This window comes from Sceloporus occidentalis, unplaced genomic scaffold (assembly GCF_023333645.1).
Source record: "Sceloporus occidentalis isolate IW3139 unplaced genomic scaffold, rSceOcc1.0.p SCAF_2, whole genome shotgun sequence".
Lineage (NCBI taxonomy): Eukaryota > Metazoa > Chordata > Lepidosauria > Squamata > Phrynosomatidae > Sceloporus > Sceloporus occidentalis.
The window spans coordinates 211490972-211514141 of NW_028316982.1; the positions used below are offsets into that span (position 1 = coordinate 211490972).

At 39.2% G+C, this 23170-nt stretch overlaps 1 protein-coding gene across 1 annotated transcript in view; it reads left to right on the top strand.

Moving 5' to 3' along the window:
* The window catches only part of TMPRSS15 (transmembrane serine protease 15), a 182258-nt gene that overhangs the window by 78771 nt on the left and 80317 nt on the right, over positions 1–23170 (top strand). The window contains exons 2-3 of the mRNA XM_089508436.1: positions 15430–15551; positions 17125–17192. Coding sequence (XP_089364562.1) covers positions 15430–15551; positions 17125–17192 — 190 coding nt within the window. The remainder of the gene's footprint in view (positions 1–15429; positions 15552–17124; positions 17193–23170) is intronic.

Genomic DNA, 23170 nt, shown 5'->3' on the forward strand with positions numbered 1-23170 from the left:
AACTCATTGTTCTTCTCATTGATTATGATAATATAAAATATTTTTTTTAAAAAAACATGGCACCCAGCTATTATCGCTGCTGTTAGACCTTCCTGTTGTGCCTGTCTCTTCTGCTATTAGCCTTATCAGTAGAGATAAAAACCTCATTTGTCCTCCCTATGCCACGAATTCCTTACCTTTGGCAGAGAGGACTTTGGCTCATCTCCATGTTTATTTGCACAGCCCATTATGTCTTCTAACTTTTAAACACATTGCTTACTTAGGTCTTATCATCACTCAGTGCTTTATATATTTTATTTTGAAGTAGTAAGTAATATTAAAGTAATTCTGGAAGTTATTATCTGTGCTCTAGAATGTGGTGGCCATTTACTGAGCAGGCTAAACTGGATGTGTTAACAGTTATAGGATGTGGGGGGGAAATCTCTTTCTCAATAATATTGTATTTCTTTAATTTCGCCTGCTTTCCTGTCCTATCATTTCTTCATATTAGATTGTAAAACCATGTTTTTTCATTCTGTATGGAAATATGTACATATTTTCTGTATTCATTTTCTATAATGTATGCATTAGTTTCTGCACTTTTCCCAAAGTACTTATTTCTGTGTACATTCTTTTCATTGACAAAAACACATTAGTGTGAGGGTGTTTTGCTTTTTAACGTATACTTTTTAGCCAATAATAAATAAATAAATAAATAATTTCTATCTCGCCCAATCAACAAGGAATCCGGGTGGATAACAACAGTGAAGATACAATAAAAATACAATAAAAACAAATGAATCCCTTCCCAGCCCCCCAGCAATATAAAGCAGCCAATAACAATAAACAATATCCATACAGTGGCAATCAATAGGAAAACATAAGAACATTACAAGTCAAACAAGGTTCAAGAAAATCCTTTTCCCAACCCCTCAACACAAGTCCACATAAAAACAATATTAAACAAATTAAATATAAACATAACATAGAACCTAATAGAAAAACATAAAAGTAGCAATTACAATATGTCAAAAATCATAATCCATATAACATAACAAATATTAAAAACTACAATTTATCACAATCAATTAAAAAAAAACAATTATAACAGATCAAAGTTCAAAGGAGGCAAAAACAGTTTCCACGACCGCCTGCCAGGCCAACGCCCCAGGAGCCGACACAGGTGCCTCCTCTCCTCCTCTTCCAAGTGAGGGACCGATGGAGTGGGTGGTGGGGGAAGGCACAAGTGGAGGTTTTGAGGCCTCTGCCAGACCAATGCCCCAGGAGCCGACACAATCACATTTTTAAAATGTGTGCATGATTTAATTGTACAAAATGTACAAATTGCTGAGGCATAGTTCTCTTTCCATGTAAAAGGGAAAACTGTCATTTGATGTAAATTCTAAAGAAAAAATGAACTCTTAACACTGTTTCCAAATACATTCTACTCAAGAACATAAATTATACATTCAACAGCGTGACCTGTATGTATGGAAAACATACTCTTCATTTTTAAAAAATAAAATCCAAGACATTTCATTGCCTTTTGCCCATCAATTTCATAAATGTTTAAAATATCAATATACAGGATCATATACAACATATTTTGTTCTCATGCATCCCCCCCCCCCCCACCTTCCATTCTCTTCCCACTCCCTTCTGTTCAGCTCTGGTTGTGTTCCTCAAGCCCTGTGCGATAAACTCCATAGTTTTGCCATGGCAAGGCATTTAGGCAGTGCCATGGCATAGGGGGAAAGCTGTAAGCACCAGGTTGGGGGCGGTGTCTGATGCCACCTCCATGCTGCCAGGAAGCTACACAGTTGATCACATATGCAGCAGCTTCATGGCATTTCAGCAGCACAATATTTACATGCCTGTGTTGCTGAAAAACCAGGGCGGTGGCAGCAAGGTCACCTTCTTTCCATCCTAAAAGGTGTAGCATTTTACCACTTCTTTTTGGGCTGGAAAAACACCAGATTGAGGTCGTGGTGTGCAGTTGCTGCGGCCCCAATCTGGTGCTCAAAGGGACAGTATTAAGCCACACGTTTATAACTGTCTGTTTCAGCCCATAGACTGGTTACTGATATGTCAACATAGTACATAAAGTAAATGCCACCAGGCATTCTAAAGAAATATTATATTTTTAACCATGACTTTTAAGAAGCAAAAGACAAATTCATATGCATGAAATTGATATTTTTATTATTAAGAAATGAATATGATTGTCTACAAGTTACACAGGGAAACCAGATATGTAAAAATGATTTTGAAAAGTGTGGTGCAAAAGCCACATTGTTAGAGAATTAGCCCTTTGTTAATACTCTTTTTTAATATGACATTTTAACAAACTGTTATGCCAAGCTGGATTTGTGTCAAATGCCAAATATGCCTGTGTTTCAAAACTGTTACATTTCTTCAGTATATGAAAGTTTCCAAGTACTTTCTATATGTGACTAGTCTCTAAGTGTCAGCAAAAAATAAGCAAATTGTCTTTTCCCAGGTTTTCTTCACAGATCCGTCGATGCGGTTTATTCTCCCCCATCCCCTTCACAGCAGCTAGCACTGCAAAATGGACCAAATCATTTAACACACCTGCCAAAGGAAAGCTGAGTCTGACTTCATCTTGCTAATGGAGGGCAATCCTGTACATGTAACCAGATCATTTTCCCACAGATGGATTAACAAATGTCAGGCACTGGCTTCTTTTCCTATAGATTTGGAATTAAAGGGATATTTTTAATGAAAAAAATCCACCTCACAACACTTCTCCTCCTTGTGTGTCAGCAACCTCCTTTGCCTTTTGCAGTCATCATTAAAAGGGGAGCATTGAAATACCTAAATGAGATTGTAAATCTCACAGGAACTGCAGATGTTGCTGACCAGACATGAACTTCACTCTAACACAAATCTTCAGAGATTACTTACGCAGAGATGTAGAACACTGCTTTGAGGGGAAAAACTGGTCTGAAGCCAGAGTGTTATGACATCAACAAGTTTGTGAAAACAAAACCACTTAACTAAAAAGCAGTTAAGATGAAAGAGCACTTCTATGGGGGAGAGGGGATTTTATGACAGTTGGTGCTGAATCTTTTTGCATTACAATCACTCTTTAATCATATTGCAGCTTCACAGTTTAGAACTGCTTTACAGTTAGAAGGAAACTAGTGAGTTAAATGCTGTGTTCCAGTGAATCCTGAATTCATCAGAGGCTTATCAGCTGAATAATGCTATGGTTAAACTTCCCTGAAATAAAATTAGTAGGCCTCCTGTTACATATCTTACATGTGATATGGTTAACCTTACAAAAGAGACCCATTTAGTTCATAGTACCTCCCTACAAAGAGGAACTGTGATAGGGTAATCTCTAAGGTCCAAAACACACTGCAGAAATAATGTAGTTTGAGACCACTTTAACTGTTCTGGCTCAATGCTAGAGAATTCTGGTAAGTCTAGTTTTGCGAGACATTTAGCCTTCTCTGTCAGCAAGCTCTGTGGTGCCACAACAAACTACAGTTCCCAGGATTCCCTAGCACTGAGCCAGGGCAGTTAAAGCAGTCTCAAACTAGATTATTTCTGCAGTGTACTTTGGACCTAGCACATTAAGGCTGTACTCCTGTATGGAACAGTATAGTAACACCACAGTTCTGCATGCAGAACTATGCTACATCTGACAATTCAACACCACTGTTGAGTCCAGCAGGATACCTAGTTCAGAAATCCAGGTTTCAGTAGTTAAAACTCAAAAAAACATTTAAGAATCTATAGAACCAGTCCAGAATTGTTTATTGTCAGAACTGACCAGCAAGAGTTAAAACTGCCTAATTAAACTATACACAAATTCAAAATTCAAGTGATTAATTGTTATTCATTATAATTTATAGACTCATTTCTCTTTTTGCATACTGCCTCCTTCTTTCTTGATACAACCAGATTATTTCACAGAAACAATATTAAACAGGCTTGGCTCATACTTGCCTCCCTTCCAGTATTAAATCAGCACCTGAGATCACTATGACATAGCAATACAATTTCTATTGTATAATCCATCACCCAATATTTTATGGCAGCTCCTCACAACCACCTGGATTTAGTGCTGAGCTACTGAAGCCCACACCCCCTATGGCCATACCATGGCTAGTGGAAATTGGTTGTGATCAAGAAAGTGTCTAGCTATGTCCTCATAGCCAGATGTCAATAGAATTCCACCATCTGCTGACATCTGCCAGATTCAGGTGTGATTATTTTGCATCTGTCTAGCCAGATGCTTCTCTGATCCACTCCAAAACCTCTTCCAGCCACAGAATTGCTAGCGGGGCTGCAGAGACTCAACAGTAAATGGGGTGGAGATGGCTTAATAATAATAATAATAATAATAATAATAATAATAATAATAATAATTTTTATTTCCCACCTCTCCCTGCGGATTGAGGCTGGATTATATCAATAAAAATAGAATTAGAGTTCCATATAAAATACAGTCCATAAAATCACAGCATTGCATTAACATCAATAAAAATCACTATATCAACATCTAGTCTAACAGACATGCTCAGAGTGGGGTGTCCCTTTATGGTTGTCTACAGAAGATCTGCCCATCAGAAGAGATCCGTCTTGAGTGCCTTCTTAAAGGCATCTAAGGTAATAATAAGTCAGATCTCTTCCGGTAAGCTATTCCACCATTTAGGGGCTATGATGGTAAATGCTTTGTGGGAAGTTGATATTAGTCTGGTCTTTGGATAGTCTAATAAATTCTTCCCGGTTTTGTGAGAGTGTGGGACAGATTGTGTAGGAGGAGGCTTTCCTTCAAGTAAAGCCTCTTCCTACCATATAGGACTTTAAAAATGATAACCAACACTTTGTACTGCACCTGGAAGCTAATCGGCAGCCAGTGAAGAGATTTTAGTACTGGTGTTATATGGTTTGACCTAGGTGTTCCTGTGACCAATCTGGCTGCCGCATTTTGCACCAATTGAAGCTTCCAAACTTGGTACAGAGGTAGCCCCATGTAAAGCACATTACAGAAGTCAAGACAAGAGATTACCAGTGCATGTACCACTGCTTCAAGGTCCTTTCAGTTCAGGTAGGGACGCAATTTGGAGTATCAACTGAAGTTGATACCAGGCATTTCTGGCCATCACATCTACTTGAGATGATAACTGTATAGATGGATCCAGAAATACCCCCAAACTGCATACTTTGTCCTTTAGGGGAAGTGTGACCCCGTCCAAGACTGGCTTGGTTGTTGCCAAGGAAGAAAGAGAATTTCAACGTCGACAGTGACCCTTCCAAAAACATATGGGTCTGTGTAGTTGCTATGCAACCAACAGGATGCTGTCTATAATCTGTTCAACTGGAGTTTCTGGAGCTAGGGATACTCTACATGTTCATTTCATTCATTGTCACATAATAACATCAAAATTTGTCACCATGCTTGGAAGATTATAGCATTCAATGATTGTCCACATTTTAAGAATTTTAGTGAAAAGTTCATTGAATAAAAGAAATTAGCCAGAATTCTATTGTTAGTTTCAATTAGAATAGACCCACTGACTCAGTGGGATTTGTCTATATTTTGACTTACTGCCCAACAATTGATTTACTGAATCTGTTGTAGTTGAGACTACAGTGAGATTCAGGCAACTGTCTTTTGGGTACAATCCAACACATGTTTTTTCCAAGCAGCGTTTTATTTTATACAAATCCAATGCACATTCTGCAGAAGATATAATGGGGCCACTAATATTAGTGGACATATGATTGGATTCTGAACAGACACATTTAAATCAAGGTAAATGGGTCCTAGAACAGATCAAGCCTGAACTTTCCCAAGATGATGCTGTTGTACTTTAGCCACATCATGAGATGGCATGACTCACTAAAAAGTACAATAATGATAGAAAAGGTGTAAGGCAATAGAAAGCGAGGAAGACCTCATACCACCTGCATAGAATCAATTAAGAAGACCTTGACCCTAAGCCTGCAGGACCTAAGCAAAGCAGTTGAAAACAAGAGTCTTCAAGATGTCTCCTTTATGGGGTCACCATGAGACAAAGTCAACTTGAAGACAGTTAACAACAACAACAACAACAACAACAATAACAACAAAGTAGCATGGCTATTGACCTCAGTGAAAGTCTTCAAACTGGGATTCCTAACAGATGACTCCATCTGGATCCAACTCATAGGATAGTGCAGAGTTAGGGAATCTGTGACAAACCAGATCTTTTCAGATCTGGAATGCCACACTTTCCCCATCTTCAATATAGTGGTTCTGAAAATGTGACTAAAATGAACTCTTCTGAACAGACAGGCCAAAATAAAGCTGCTTTGGATCACTTTGGAGATATACTGTTTAAATGCTGCATATGTCCTAAGAGGCCGGAAACTGCGCCAAAACCATGCTCCAATCCTAAGGACTGGAGTGCAGCTTTGGTGCAGCTTCTGGCCTCTTAAGATGTGTGTGTCATTTAAACAGCATACCTCCAAAGTGACCTGAACCAGCTTTATTTCGGCCTGTCTGTTCAGGCCCTCTCTTACCAAAATAACAAACTTTGTATAATTCTATAGAATGAATAATCCCTTGCATATAGAGTGTTGCTTCTTTGTACTGTTCTTTTAAAGGAAGCTTAAGAAAAGCAGACAATTTCTCAACCTCCTTGAAAGGCTAATTTACACATTTGGAAAAGTTCCCCATGATTTCTAACTTGGGCTTTTGATTGCAGAAGCTCAAACATTTCAGAAAAGGCTAAAACCTATGCAGTTGCCATCTTTCTTTTTTATTATTTTGGCAAAAAATTGCTATGCACTGAATTTGTATAACTAATTATAGGGTTATAGTATGCAACAGTTTTCTTTTATTTGTTATTTCTGTATGGTATGGATGGGACAGCCTTTGATGAACATGCCTCACCACTGCTCAAGCTAGCTAGGTTTAATAATAATAATAATAATAAATTATTTGTATCCCGCCCCTCTGAGAACAATCGGGGCGGCTAACAAAGTTAAAAATACAAAACATATAAAATCCCTGGTACCCTCCCCTCCTTAAAAAAGTATTAAATTCAATGCAATGTTTAAAAAACAGAACAAAAATCAACAACAAACAAACAAACATACAAGTTAAAAACTGACCAGAAGGTCAACAACATCATACCAACAAGCAACCAGTGGGAGCAGCAGTATCTTTCCCAGACATTTTTCTAAGGCCAGGTTCTCTATTCTGGGAAGGCCTGCCGGAAGAGATCCATCTTAACAGCCTTATTAAAGCTGTCTAAGGATGTAAGTAGACGGATCTCATCCGGCAGGCCATTCCACAGTCTGGGGGCGACGATGGAAAATGCCCTCTGGGAGGTAGTCAAAAGCCTAGATTTTTGTGGCTGAAGTAGGCCTCTCCCAGAGGAGCGGAGTGCGTGGGGAGGATTGTAGGGGAGAAGGCGGTCCTGGAGATAGCTTGGACCCAAGCCATTTAGGGTTTTAAAGGTGATAACCAACACCTTGTACTGGGTCCGGAAGCTAATGGGCAGCCAGTGGAGGGACTTTAGAACCGCAGTAATATGGTCCCTCCTGGATGTTCCAGAAATTACTCTGGCTGCCATATTCTGTACTAGTTGCAGTTTCCGGACCAAGCACAAGGGTAGCCTCATGTAGAGCACATTACAAAAGTCTAGACGTGATGGGAAATGAAAAATCAGCATTATATGGAGAGTTAAAGATTCCTCAGCCTTACTCTACAGAATAAGTACAAGTACAACTTATTTCTCACCCATACAAGAAGTGAACATTGTAGTCTCTTTGAAATTCTGTCATCCTAATAACAAGGACCAGCCACATCATTTTCCATGATTACTTGTGAATATATGTCCATAGATTTCCTTTCATGGCATTCTTTAAATAAAACTATCTAAGCACTCAAGTGGAAATAAATTTGGTCATGCCATCCTTCCATGACCAAAATCTCTATTGTTGTTATGTAATTTTGACTTGACTCCTACTTGTGCCAAACATATCATAGTATTTTTTTAATATATATAAAATTTCTTCAGAGGAGTTTTGCCATAGCCTTTATCTAAGGCTGTGAGGATGGGAATTGCTCAAGGTCACCCAGTGGGTTTCCATGCATGAGAAAACATTTGAATCCTGGTCTCCTGGGATCCTCAGATCAAATTCTCAGTTAGTTATATTATAGAATAATATCTCAATATTCTGTGTTCAGTAAAGAAGCTTCCATAGGCACACAACAATTTTTCTTCAGTCTTTGTAGTCCTTAATCTTACATTAAAGAGAGCTCTCCTATCTTACTGAAGTAGATTTCATCTTTGTTGAATGGATCTCTCCAAAACCTTGTGTACAGGATTTGAATGTGCACTAAGAATTTGCAAGTTCTAATTTTCCAGAGATTGTTGAATTGCAGCTCCTAACATCCAAATAATTATTATGTTGGCCTGGTATGATAGGTTACAATCCAAAAATTTCTGAAAGTCTGTAAGTGTCCATTTCTGATCTGCAGTGATATGTCTAACTAGCGATATGACAAGAATTTTATTTTTGATAATTCATATAGGGCCTAGCCTATTTTATAGCTCCCACAATAAGGTGCAGATAGCACTCTAAATTTAGTTAGCCACCAACTTTCATATTTTCCAATCTCTTTATGCACTTTTCAGCCAAAAAAGTACGAAAATGCATTTTGAAATGTTCATTTCAAACAAAACAGAAACTTTCAAACATCAAATTTAAAATGTCTGTTTAAATAAAAAGATATTTACTTGCTGGTGAAAGGTGAGCAGAAAGGGAGCCATCTTAGAGTCCTGTGGAAGGAAATTCCACCAGTGGAATCACTAGTGCGAATTGGTAGATTCTGTGTCTTAAGTGGCACTGCTTCTTCTGGCTGCCCTAGGAGATTGCATACATGCTCCATACTTTCTGAAGAGAAGAGGACTGATTTGAAAGTGAACCAGTGATAGTCGGTGGCTTTGTGTCAGTGAGGTTGTGAACCTGCTTTGGGCTCTACTACAAATTCTATAGGTGCTATCCATGGTGCTTAAACTATTTGGGAGAGAACACCTTTACAGTTTGAACTACAGTCCAGAAAAGAGTGACTGCCCAATAGCATGGAAGTTGTCACTGATGGGAATACTTGTCAAGACTCCTCCTAGTCTGGCATTCTTCCATATAGAAGGAAGAGGATAAGTGAGGATAAGCATATTAGCCCTGCCGCTTACCATTCTCATATCCCTTCCCAAGCTAACAGCCATTTCAATGCTTTGGGGCTTCTCTCACAATTAAGCATCCTGGGGGAATTAGCATTTTTAAAATTCACAGGGAATTTCCAGAAGCATTAAACTTTCTCACTGTATCTCCAGCTTTTCAAAAAAGCAATAAGGGATGCAATTCATACCTGAAAGATTCACAATCAGGTAGTAGCTATAAATCAGTTTGTTTTCTATCAAAATAGCAAAAAAGAACCTAGCCATGTATTTCTCTCCATAATTAACATCTTGTCTATATTAATAAATTATATGAATTTCTGTTTTTATGAAGTACCTACATCCAAAAAACTGCTGGGGGGGGTGGGTGGGTGATGTGTTTTTGTTTGTTTGTTTTGTGTTTTTTTGCATCTTGTTTAGTTTATAAAAGGTTTCTGACTCTCAAGGGGTGCATTATTTCTACACACACTCATGGTCTGGTTCTGACATGTAAATAGGACAATTGGACCTATTTTGCAATAATTTAAAACTTTGATTTGATCTCCTGTCAATGTACAGGTAAATTGACACACAATTTCTGGTATTTCCAGGAAACTAAAACCTCAGAACCTCTGCCTAGCCATATGCAATATCATTTCAGTTTCATTAGTGACAGATAAATGGAATAATAATCATGATGCAAAGTTCACAATTAACATTTACAACCATGGGTGTTTCCTATCAATATGTTATCTTGAAAAATATTATCTTTTTAAAACGGAGTTACATTTTTCTACTATGGAATATATTCTTTCAGACACATCATTGCACCAGATGACACCAAAAGTAGGGCTGAAATGACTAAGCATAATAAAGATTAACGTCGTAATTGTTTTCCAGTTCTCTCCAGTATATAAATATATGTCCAAGTTGACCATTGTTCTTGCCATTCTTCTATGCATCTAGGAGCAATTCTTCATTAGTTACTATTTACCAGCTTGAAATGAATCCGAAAAAATCATCAAAGAAGAAATACATTCCTCTTAATTACTATGAAACTTTATTTGCAGTTCTGTTTACAGTGTTGATGTGTGTTTGCATTGGATTATTAATACCTTTATGGTACTTAAGCAAGACAACTGAACAAGGTAAGGAGATAAAATTTACCCTTCCACTTGAGCTCTCTGGTAAATCTGAAGCCAGCTGTTCATGTTGCTTTAATTATTTGTCATGTCTGATGCTAAGTTGATGTACTGCTGCTTTGAAAAAAGAATAATTACACATAAAAATTAACAAAACAGAAGCCCAAGCATTCACCCTTGGACTATAATTTAAATGGTAAAGCATATGCTCTCCAAGTTAATGACAGCATGGAACTGGGTGACTTTAAAGCTGCTATGAAAGTACATTTTTATTCTTATGCCTTTGCATGAATTCCTTTAATTTCCAAGTTTGAGAATTAATTGTCTGCATTATAGGGCATTCACTGAAGGCACTGGATTCTTACTGTTGCATAGGGAAAAAAAGATGAAAGTTAACTAAGGGCTGGAACAAACAGGCAAGTTAAGCCGCCTTGTAGGCAGCTTGGCAGCCCAGCGTTTACACGCCGCATACTCCCAAGTTGCCTAGGAGGGGCGCCGCCACAATAAACACAACACCATAGTTGGAGGAATGGCCACAACTTTATTAACTCAACATTAAAACAGTGTAGGGTTGGCCCAAAGCATGAGATCATGATCTGTAAAATCGAACAACACCCCGGTTGATCGATGACCGCAATTTCAGGATGACCTATGGGCTAGGGAACGCAATCTCACAGCTATGTGAAGTTCTGATTGCCTCTTATCCCTTAAGCCCCTAGTCACCGGGTAATGTAATAATGTAATGGCCCCCGCAATGGCCATAACATATGCCCTCAATATACCTGGATCCAAAGGACTCCCTCTCCAGTGCTCCATAGCCCTGGAAACCACTCTCAGCAGATCATGGCCTATGCTGCCGCCCCTCAGTTGTGACAAAAAACACACCAACCCTAGGGAGGGAGGGGGGGAGGGTGGGGAAACGAGCAAAAATGGTCCCGAACGCCGGGCAACAAGGCCTTATATAGGCCACTGCAAAGAGGGAGGGGCCGGGAGGTCCGAAAACCAGGACCATAGAGAGGTCCTCCAAGCCTCCTAGAGTGGCCAAAACAGGAAGTTCCTCCCCGGCCCCTCAGCCAGCCAATCAGATCATTTTTTGGCCCCAGTAAAGCATGCTGGGCTTACTGACGCCCCCAGGAAATCATGCTGGGGTGTACCAGGCCCAGCAGGGCCTCCTCGGTCAGCACGACCTCCCAGCGGCAACGCAGCTCGTCTGGGGAGTCCACCGGCTGTTCTCTGTCCAGAAGCCATCTGACTGTTTTCACTGGAGTGGCTTCATGATGCTGTGGCAGCATGGCATTTACACACCATACACCGCCGGAGCATCATAAAGCTGACTTCTGGCCACAGCATGGGTGCAAAGCCAGCTTTTTGACACTCAAAAAAGGAGTGGCTCTTTGTTGCTCCATTTTCAGGTGGCTTCAAGGCATATTGTGGCCATGGTGTGCAGCTGCCATGGCTGCAATCTGCCTTCAGAAGGGGTGGCTTCAAGCCATTCCTTCTGCAAATCTATTTTGGTCGAGACTGCCCAGTTGTAAGATTCTGCAAAGAGCAATGGGTTTCCATGGTTGTGGGACCTGGCCTGCTCAGCAAATGTCACACACTCATAGAGTCATAGAGTTGGAAGAGACCACAAGGGCCATCCAGTCCAACCCATTGCCATGCAGGAAATCACAATCAAAGCATACCTGACAGCTGGCCATCCAGCCTCTGTTTAAAGACCTCCAGAGAAGGAGACTCCACTACCCTCCGAGGGAGTGTGTTCCATTGTCGAACAGCCCTTACTGTAAGGAAGTTCCTCCTAATGTTGAGGTGGAACCTCTTTTCCTGTAGCTTGCATCCATTGTTCCGGGTCCTGTTCTCTGGAGCAGCAGAAAACAAACTTGCTCCCTCCTCAATATGACATCCCTTCAAATATTTAAACAGGGCTATCATATCACATCTTAACCTTCTCTTCTCCAGGGTAAACACTACATTGGATCACATCTTAATTTTTTTACAGGTCTCTTTAGGAACATGAAACATAGGGAACACTTCATGAATAAGTTAGGTTGTATTTAGATCAGCTATGGCAATAATCCGGGGCTAGAGACTGCATTGGCCCTCTAAGCAACCCCACCCTCTGTATCCTTCTAATCCCCCCCCTCCCCCGGGAGTCATATAGGTCAATTTATCCATGGTTTGGTATCTCTCTATGCCATTGTAAGGCTAAGGGTGGCCTTTCTCCTCCAAGAACTGAGATAAATCAAGTTCCATGATATATTCTTTTATCCCTCTGGTGTGCTCTATCTCTTTTGGTCCTATCCTCTACCTTTCCAAGCATCATTGTCTTTTCTAATGATTCCTGCCTTCTCATGATGTGACACAGTATGACAGCCTCCATTTGGTCATCCTGGTTTCTACGGAGAGCTCAGGCTTTCTCTGTTCAAAGATCCATTTGTTTGTCTTCTTGGCTATCCACAGTATCATTTGCTCTCCTCTCTTGCATCACATCTCAAATGAGTTGATTTTCTTCCTGTTAGCTTTCTGTCCAACTCTTATCTCTGTACATGGTGATGGGAAATACTATGGTTGAACAAACCTTACTTTAGTGTTCAGTGTTTGTTTATTTATTTAATTTCTATGTTGCCTTTCTCCCAGGAAGGGAATCAAGGTGGCTCACAGTTAAAATAATTTTTTAAAAATTTATAATAAAAATTGCTATGTATTTGCTTTTTACGATCATGTCCATTTCCTTCATAGCTGACCTTCCCAGTCATAGTCTTCTTTTGATTTCTTGACTTCCATTGCCATTCTGATTTATGATTGATCCAAGATATAGGAAATCTTTTACTATTTCAATTTCATTGGCCTGATACAGACAGGCCAAAATAAAGCTGCTTCAAGTCACTTTGGAGGTATGGTGTTTCAATGATGCATGCGTCCTAAGAGTTCAGAAGCTGCACCAAAGCCACGTCCCAGTCCTGAGGACTGGAGTGCAGCTTTGGTGTGGCTTCCAGACTCTTAGGACACATCCATCATTGAAACACCATACCTCCAAAGTGACTTGAAGCAGCTTTATTTTGGCCTGTCTGTATAGGGCCAGAGTCTTCTTGATGGAAACCTGGCTGGAATCTGGACTGTATATGGGCTGCATTAGGAGGAACTTCCTGACAGTAAGGGCTGTTCGGCAGTGGAATGCACTTCCTCGGAAGGTGATAGAGTCTCCTTCCTTGGAGGTCTTTAAACAGAGGCTGGATGGCCATCTGTCAGGGATGCTTTGATTTGGATTTCCTGCATGGCAGGGGGTTGGACTGGATGGCCCTAGTGGTCTCTTCCAACTCTACGATTCTATGATTCTATGATTCACCCCAGCACAGGTGAATGCAATAACACCCATTTTGAAAATTAAATGTATCTTTATCCCATCAAGGATAATTAAATGCACCTTTATCCCATTGGGGATAAGAGCTTTAAAAATAATCTCCTTTGGTGATTTCTGCTAGCAGTATGATGTCTTCTCCATATCTCTAACTGTTGGTGTTTCTTCCTTCAATCTTCACTCCTCCTTCCTTTGTGTCTAACACTGCTCTGCATATAAGTTGAAAAATAGGGAGATAAGATGAATCTTCTCTGACCCCTTTTCTAATAGGCAATCATTCTGTTTCCCTTCTCCTCTTTTTCTTTGTAAATAAGGTCATACTCAAGATGTTGGAACTGACAACTAGACCTAGACTAAGGAACTGACAACTAGACCTAGACTAGACCTAGACCTTCAGTGCTTGGCTCAACATTGCTATGAAGTGGGGCTCTGCTAGAGCTGAATCCTGATGGACCTTTTGTAGCTTGCTCCTGATCCTATACCAATAACTCCCTCCCCTTAGACCCCAGTCATGAAAGGCATTAGTGTGTCTTTTGACCTAATCCAGCATCATTTACCTCCTTTGAGAACCCAGTCCAGGAAGGTCTTCCTGAGACTTTGGATCTGATTCATGATGACTACGTCCCAAAGAATTTAATGTGTTTGGGGATTCATTGTGTAGGAACAATTATTAAGAAGACTTGATCCAGTTACTGAGTCAAAGGCCTACATTTTCAAGCTTTGTAGAGAAAAAGCCATAGCAAAGTATCAATAAGTGAACACAATGAAGTAACTTTTGATTGGTAGGTAGCAGCTCTCTGAGCAGAGATGCGCCCAAATAGTTACAGTATGCCCCTGGAATGGGAACACCCTTCACCATCACTTAGATGTCAACTAAAAAACACTGGTGCAAGTATTCCAAAGAAAGACTGTGACCAGTTAAGGTCAAATATAACTCAGAACTTGGAAAACTGTTTTTAAAAAATAATTAGCTATAGTCCCAGGGCCAGAAAAATACTTAACGATGGGCCAAAACAGGAGGCCCTTTAAAGCCTACTTCAGGGTGTCTTGGGAGCCCGGCCTTTATGCACCAAAAACTCCGAAGCCACCCAGAAGCTGGCTGGCTACCCAGACGTGAGCAGCTTCTAGAACCTCTGGTGGCATGGTGTTTACACACTGCAGGAGTGTCTTGAAGCTGCCTTGGGGCTGTGGTGGGGCCAGGAAAGCCAGTTCTTTCCCAGCCCAAAAGGGAGTGGATATTTTCTGCTCCTATTTGGGCTGGGTTCAAGGCAAATTAGGGCCACAGTGGGTTTTTGCTATGGCCCTAATCTGTATTCAGCAGACGTGGCTTCAAACTACCCCTTTGAGGCCATCTGTTCCAGCCCTATGATAACAATTAATTTTTTATTCACCTGTTTCCTAAAATTAAATATTGTAGGTATTGTGACTGTTTTTTTTTTTTTTTTTTTTTTAAACATGATTCTTACAAGCTGCTGGCCTGAAGTACAAAAAAAATATTATGATCATTCTATAATAAAGTACAGCTTTGCTGTGGGGAAAAGAAACTAGTTAGGTATAATTATTATTTATTACTTTCTGAAAGTCTCCAGTACTGAAACCAGATATACATTTCAAAGCCATGAGGAGACTGGGGGGAAAAAAGTACAAGATATGAAATATATAATTTCATCCTTCTTCATTTGTGGATTCATTTTCAAAGCAAGTTAAAGTGCAAAGAGCTAGTTTAAACAAACTGAAAAATGCAAGCATATATCCCTTTTATCAGGTGCAAACAGTCATGCTGCCCAGGGAACATTCACGATATTGTCAGGAGCATCTTTCAGCCCTTATTTGCAAGAGAAATCATCAACAGCCTTCAAGGCTCTTGCCTTTGATGTTCAGCAAATGGTAAGAATCAAATGATAAATGTTTGTCAAATTAATGTTGAATGACATTTGCTAGCTGCTCATGCTTTCATTTAATTTAAGACCTATCCAAGTTCTCTAGTATTTAGCTCCATAATTGCACAAACATGTTTGTATTCAATATGACACTCTTGTGTCACCCAATTGCCCATGTTTTCTGTATGACAAAATTCTCTCTCTCTCTCCCTGTGTGTGTGTGTGTGTGTGTGTGTGTGTGTGTGTGTGTAAAACTTCAGAACAGCAGATGTGGTGAAAGACAAATATGACCAGAGCTGTGACACACTGGATAATAGGCAGAGTTGTTGCTAGAGGAAGCAAAATGAAGGCATTTCTCCCAATGAAACTTTCTGCCAGCCCCAAATTTCTAATATTGCAGAGAGCGAAACACTGAAATTCATTTTAGAACTCTTGTATTTGCTCTGTTCTTGTTCTCTTGGTAACTCTGCCTACACATGTAAATCTCTACCATGTACATCTCTCACCTACATTGTAGTGGCCAGGTAAGTCAATTAGACTGGCTGAATGTGTCTTTTGAGTTATACTGCAACTATGCCACAGCATAATATCTAGCTTCAGGAATCTAGCTATGTGAAAGGGGATGGGAGCATGCCCTTTCAAATAAGAAACTTGCCCTCCCCCCATGAAATTTTCTTTTAGTGCACAAATTTCTAGCATTGCATAGGTTGAGACATTGAAAATCATTCACACTAGAAGTTTTATAGTTATGGTATTCATGTTCTCTTGGTAACTTTGCCTGTCCCTTTTCTTTGAGTGCCTAAACTATGTGTCTAATTGCTCAGCTAAAGCTTTAAATTATTACAGTATCAGAAAGGCCTAGGGGCAGGTTTCACAACTATTTTTGTTTCACTTTTTTAATTAATGAAGGGGTATGTGTGCTTGTGGTCTGTTTCAACATATTTTCAGATGATCATTTGCTATTGGGTAATCTCCTGATGTGATTGTTTCAACACTACTGGTTCCTTGCTTGAGTACACTTCACCATATCAGAAAGGAGTAGAAATTACCTTAATGCTCATCCAGTGCTTTTCATGAGATTCCAAGCCATTCTGGCACACCTGTGGAGCAGGGAAGCAGAATTAGACTACTATATGATTAGCAGCACTGTAATTTGCCTGTCCCCATGAGGCCTTAAATTTAGGAGTGATGGTCCTGCATCACATCCTGTCTGATCTTGGAAGCTAAGTTTGGCCCTAGAAAGTACTTCGATGAGAGACCTCCAATGAACACCAGGTGCTGTAGCTTATATTTAGAGGATGGAACTGGCAAAACCATACCTGAGTATTCCTTGCCTAAGTAAATGCTATAAAATACATGGTGTCACCATATATTTGCAGGTGACTTGAAGACACATACAGATAGGCAAAATAGTTTTGATAAAGGAAAAAACCTTGGATATATATTTTCACCACGCCAAAACCTTACAGTGATGGGGAACAGATCTACATAATTACTAGGTTGTTATATAAGTACACAATTACAATGTCAATAAGTATTTTCTCTTACTTGTTTTGTCTCTGTTCTGTTTTGACATATAGGTAAATGATATATTTCAATCAAGCACACTGCAGAATGAATACAAGAACTGTAAAGTTTCCCAATTTAAGTGAGTTTATTTTTCACATGTGTGCATATATATATGAACTGTAGTTATGTAAAGCTGAAATCATAAGCTAAAATATATTGCAACTATATTTGTTGTATAACTGCATATTATGTTTCTGTTTATTTCACTAAGGCCAAAATCCTGTTATGCCTAGGAGACTGTCTCAGGAACTATAAAACAGAATGGATTTCCCCAACAGCCAGGTTACAGAAATGGGGTGGGTAACTTAATTTCACCATTGTCACAGGCCTTTGTCACATGCACCCTTTTTTGTGTTGCCAAAATTCTGTGGCAAATTTCCCAAATGTGTTGGTATCACCTAGGGTTAAATGAAGCCATTTTTCAGAGTAGGTTCAGCTTCAGTGCCCTCTCCCAGACACTGTGTAAATCTTGGTCTTTGCTTCGCTAGAAATCTTGAAAGGCCAAGGCTGGTAATGATAAAAAATGGTTAGACTGAAATATATGTTATGGACCACCCAAAATGGGGCTGTGGATCCTTATATTATATGGTCCACAGACATGCCCTTAACATGGAAGGATATCCTGTATTAGAGCTGGTTGTTATCAAACTGTACCATAAAGATATGCCATTTTTATTTTATTTTATGTTATGTTATTTCTGTGCCACTTTTCTCCCAGAAAGGGATCCAAGGCAGCTCACATATAAAAACTCTTTGAAAACATATTGCAATAAAACAATTAAATCATCACATAAAACAATTTAAATTACAAACATTAAAACCACAATAAAACCATGATAGTCACTTCATATAGCAAACATCCCATATAAAAAAGCAATTCCATGATTACACATTAAACACCTGCCTGAATAAAACCATTTTTGTTTGCTGACGCAAGGCAAGCAGCAAGGGGGCGAGCCTTGCTTCCAATGCAATGGCATTCTAGAGGGTGGGAGCTGCCACTGAGAGGGCTCTTTCTTGTGTCCTCACCAGTCAATCCTGTGATGATGCTGGGACTGAGAGAAAGCCTTCTCCCAAAGATCCTAGGGCTCTTGCAGGTTCATATGGGGAGACACAATCACTAGAAGGCATCTGGGCCCAAAAATGGAAATAAAAAAGCTGCTGGGGGCATGCAAAAATGGCTCTGGAATCATATGCAACCTGAGGGTCACACTTTGTACACCCTTGAAGTGAAACTGGAGTTGGTTATAGGGAGAATATAACTCAATTTCTTAAATAGCTTCATTGGCTGCTAGTCTATTTCCAGACACAATTCAAAGTTTTATTTGTGACCTATAAATCCCTATACATCTTTGGTCCAGAATATCTGAAACCTGTATTTTCCCATATGAGCCTACCTAAGTCTTACAATCTTCAGGAAAGGACTGTCTTTCTATCTCACCATGCTCCAAGGCTCAATTGGTGAGGCCATGGGAGACAGCCTTCTTGGTGGTTGCTCCTAGGCTTTGAAACTCCCTCTTGAGGAAGGTTCAATCTGCCCCCCCCCCCCCGCTGTCTTTTCACTGGCAGGCAAAGACTTCCCTGTTTAAAGACTCCAGACTACACTGACTAGGGTAGAGTGAGGTGCAATTAGATGTTTTGTTTTTAGTATGTAATATGTGTTTTGTTTTAATTGTTTTAATGTTAAAGTAGTGTTTCAGTTGGATATATGGTTTATTGCTTTTTAAAACTTTTGTACTTCTAATGTTTGCGCTCTAACCAGTTTTTCCATTTAAATTAATATTCCCCCCTTTACAGTGTTAACTTTCTTATTTTTTTTAGTCAAGACCAGGGGTAGGCAACCTTTTTAACCCGGGGGCCGGGTTGCTGTCCCTCAGACAACTGGAGGGCCGAAGCCAAAAAATAAATAATTAAATAATTTTTTAAAAAAATAATTAGATAAATAAACCGGGACAAATGTAGGACAAAATTTTCAAATGGAGGACACATTTTTTAAAAAAAATGGAGTTCACACAAAAAAAATTTGCTGATTTTTTAAAAAATGTTAATATAAATGCATGTTTCGGAGGCTTCTTTAGACAATTGCCCCCCTTGCCTGCCACTTGCCCGCCTCCTCCTGATAGGCCAAAGGCCTCATGCCCTCACGCGAGAGGCCAAAGGCTCCGGCAGCAATCGGTGGCAGGACCGGGCTGGGGCCGGTCCCAAGGCCTTGCCGGGCCGCATCCGGCCCGCGGACTGCAGGTTGCCTACCCATGGTCAAGACAGTATCTTGAACTTGATAAGATTTTTTTTCTTATTTCTAACGTAATTTCCATTATCTCTATATTGAGATCTATAAATCTGTGTATAGTTTACTATATTTCAATTTTTTGTTCTTCTTTTTTACTGCACATACACCTTTTAACATTCGACTGTTATTTCTATGTTCTATGGGCTTCAGAAATTAATCATTTTCTTGATAATTATTACTTATCTACAATTGTTTTACTCTGTCCTATTGTTATGCCCAAGATTGTAAGGGCAACCTGTTTATCCTGAGAGCGTGTAATGAGAATCTTCCTCTCCGTGAACTTATTCACAGTAGGGCTGACACAGACATTGAGACACCAAATTTGGTTTTAAACACCATGCATGTAACATTTATTGAATCACAAAGTAATACAACCATTGATTATCAAGAGCTCTTTCACTCACACATTCATACAATACTCACACACACTTTCCTTCCGCCGAACATTGATCAGTTGTTCTCGAAGGCTGGGGATGACACCGTTGCCGCGGTAGATGCCAACAAAATGGAGATGAAAGTCCAGGGTCTTTATACTTCTTCTTCTCTCTGGCTCTTGGCTGCTGAAGTCTTGCAATATTGCAGCCCATTACTCAACTTCCTCTTTTGGGAGGACAGACAGGTTGTTCAGATCAGTCCATGTTCAAAGCAACTCGTTCTGTTCAAAGTTCTCCATTGTCCTGTCAGTTCCTCATCATGGCGACTCAGGAGGTAAGGTTCTTCCCGGTCATGGTTCATCACACCTGGACGGCACCCCGCTTCAGCTTCCAAGTTTTCAGACTTTCCTCGCCTCGGTTGCCAAATACCTTCGTCACATCAATGCTCTGCATGGAACCATCTTGTTTGGTCCTTTAGCTATGTTTAAAGCACAATTCCTTGGTTCTTCAGCTCTGGGTTTAAGTCAGAACTCACTCATTCGTCTTACATACACCCCCTCTTGATAATCAATTAATTCAAAATTGATTGTCACAAAGTTAATGTTATACAAGATTACATAAGCTGGTTACAGAAATTGGTTAAATGTAATAATGAGGTATGTGTGATAATGCTATGAGGTATATTGTGAGAAAAGGAAAGAAAGAGAGAAAAGAAAACAATAGCACACCCAATCATGATTCATAATGCAAATTTATCTTCTTTCTTCTTAGGTATCACTGAAACGATACTAAGTTGACACATACGAATTAGAATTGGAAAACAACAGGTTATCACACAAATCATAACCACCACCATAGCTATTACCATAAGGATTTCCTTTTACCCATACAGCAGATGGCCACAAATCACTTAGCCATCCGAAAAGAGACCAATTCCTTTCTATTCCTTTATCTCCTTCAATATCATTTTACAAAAAACTTCTTTTGCAGCTAACAAATAATCTAAGGCTAATCTGTGCTTCATTATCATTTGACTTAATTCTTCAATTTCAAATTGTAACATTCATACTATTTCTCCAGTAGCATTTATTGAATTTTCCAGTCCGTAGGCAAGTCACAGTATGCTCTTCCAATTTTCCTGTGCTATCATTCCCAGATATGCTCCCAAAGTGAGGATTCCTGTGAAAGCTCCTTTGACAGCCCTCCCAATTGATGTACCATCTGACAATTGATATCTATGATCATAGTGTCAGAACAATCTGGTCCTAAAACCCCACCACAGGCATCCCGCTTTCGCCTAACTTGGAGATCCTGAGACTTATATACAAGAACTGGAAAAATCAAGTATCCCACCCCTACACATTGATAGTTTCCTGGATGAAAATTGGTAGTCCATTTGTCAAAGAGGAACCATATGTTCAGGTCTCAAGGTTGCCCACCCGAACATATGCTTCCCTGTCCCAACCCAAACATAACACTCCCATTTACACAAAACATTGGGTATTTTGGATACCTCTCGTTCAATTCAGTTTGATTTAAGTCTTCTGGCATATAACTTTGATTATAAGTTCTATACAAATAAAATTTATTCATAGGTTCTGGATCCTGAAGGGGCTAAGTCCGATTTGCCCCTTGGAGGTCTTTCCATCTCTTGCTTCCTGTGATTTAATCCTAGAAAAGAAAATATACAACCAAACAAACTTGTTATTCTTCAACTCAATATACCTATATATGGTTTTGGTGGACCCATTTCGATTTCCCATCTTTTTCAATTAAATAATTGGTAGGCCATATATGATCCATTCTGATATATGGCTTCTTCCACTTGGGTCTCAGAGCATGTTCTTTTGGTCCCAAATGGAGGTACAACACTTGAGTTCCAAATGGTATCATTTCTTTTAACTAATTTTTTTTTTCATTTCTCATATGATCCAACTCTACAGTTTCATTTGTTCTTACTGTATTTGAGTTCATACAAATTGCACGTTTTGACTGTTTTCAGTCTGTTTTAATGTCATCAAGTTTATATGTCACATTGATTCTTTTATTTTATAATCCAAAATTTTATATCCTGACTAAAAATTTGTATGAACCCACCATTTCAATCTTTTTATTTTTCAAAATTTTTTCTATAGTTCCCATACAAAGCTAATATAAACTAATGATGTAGGTGCGCCCACATCTCAGGTTTAGCAACAGCTCAGGTTCAGCACAGCAGCAGCAGCAAGTATAACCAGGAGCTGAAAATCAGGAATAGCTGAAGCAAAAAGCAAGCAGGAAGCAAGCAAGAAGCATTTTGGAGGACATAACTGAATGATTAAACTGACTGTATTTGAGTACAGTATCCAAGACAGAAAAATATCTTTTGCATTTTAACCAAAACCTGTTGAGGCAACAATAGATCAGATGTCCCAGTACCTCCTATATTCTGAAAAGAACATTATAATGAGCAAATACAAAAAAAAAAAAAAAAAATACAAAATACAAAAGAAAGAACAAAAAAAGTGAAAATTCTGTATATGCATCTTTAAAACCGAATATGGACCCTCTGCTCCCTTGTCTTGAACTTTATCCAAAACAGGAAATTTTATTTATGTGTACCTTTAAATTATACCATCCATATAAATACTTTACAATTTCAAATCCTTTTTAAGCCATCTCTTTCTCTCTTTTTCATAGTTGCTATTACTATATATGGAGGGGTATCACATCTTTACCCTCCCCCTCTTGTTCTTTTGACATTAACATCAAAAGGACATTTAACATCAAAAGAACATCTATAACTGTCTATATTTTAGCATCTTATGCCCTCATATCATTATTAATATTTCCCTTTTTTCCCCCTCTTGTTTCTGATGTGATTGTCTTATCTTCATATCCTGAACTGAGCAGCAATTTAAAATAGGATTTGTCCTACTCACAACATATATCAAAGGAAAGGGGAACACACACAAACCCATAAACTCACACACACACTGTAGCCGGCTAACTTCACACACTCACACACACAGCCACACTGTCATTTTCTCAAGGTAAAACATAATACTCTAGAGTCAATTTTTAAACCAAGCCCATGGTTTTTCATATATCAACAACACAAAAGCAATTCCAATAAATAATAAACATTTCTCTTAATGTTAAGACAGATCTCTTGGGCACAACACTATCAGACAGACCAAGAGCTCTGTCTTCCCATTAAGAGAAATGTTTGCTGTCAATTTGTTTGGTGAGTTCGCTCTGATTTATGTCTTATTTCAGTATTTGTTTATTTTCTTCTGTTAATCTTTATTTTTATAATAGTCAATTAGTAGCCTCCAATCTTGAGTCCAGCCTTCCTTCCATGTTCCTCATTTCGATACTTTTGGCCAGCCATTGTGTTGGTATTTCTTTTTG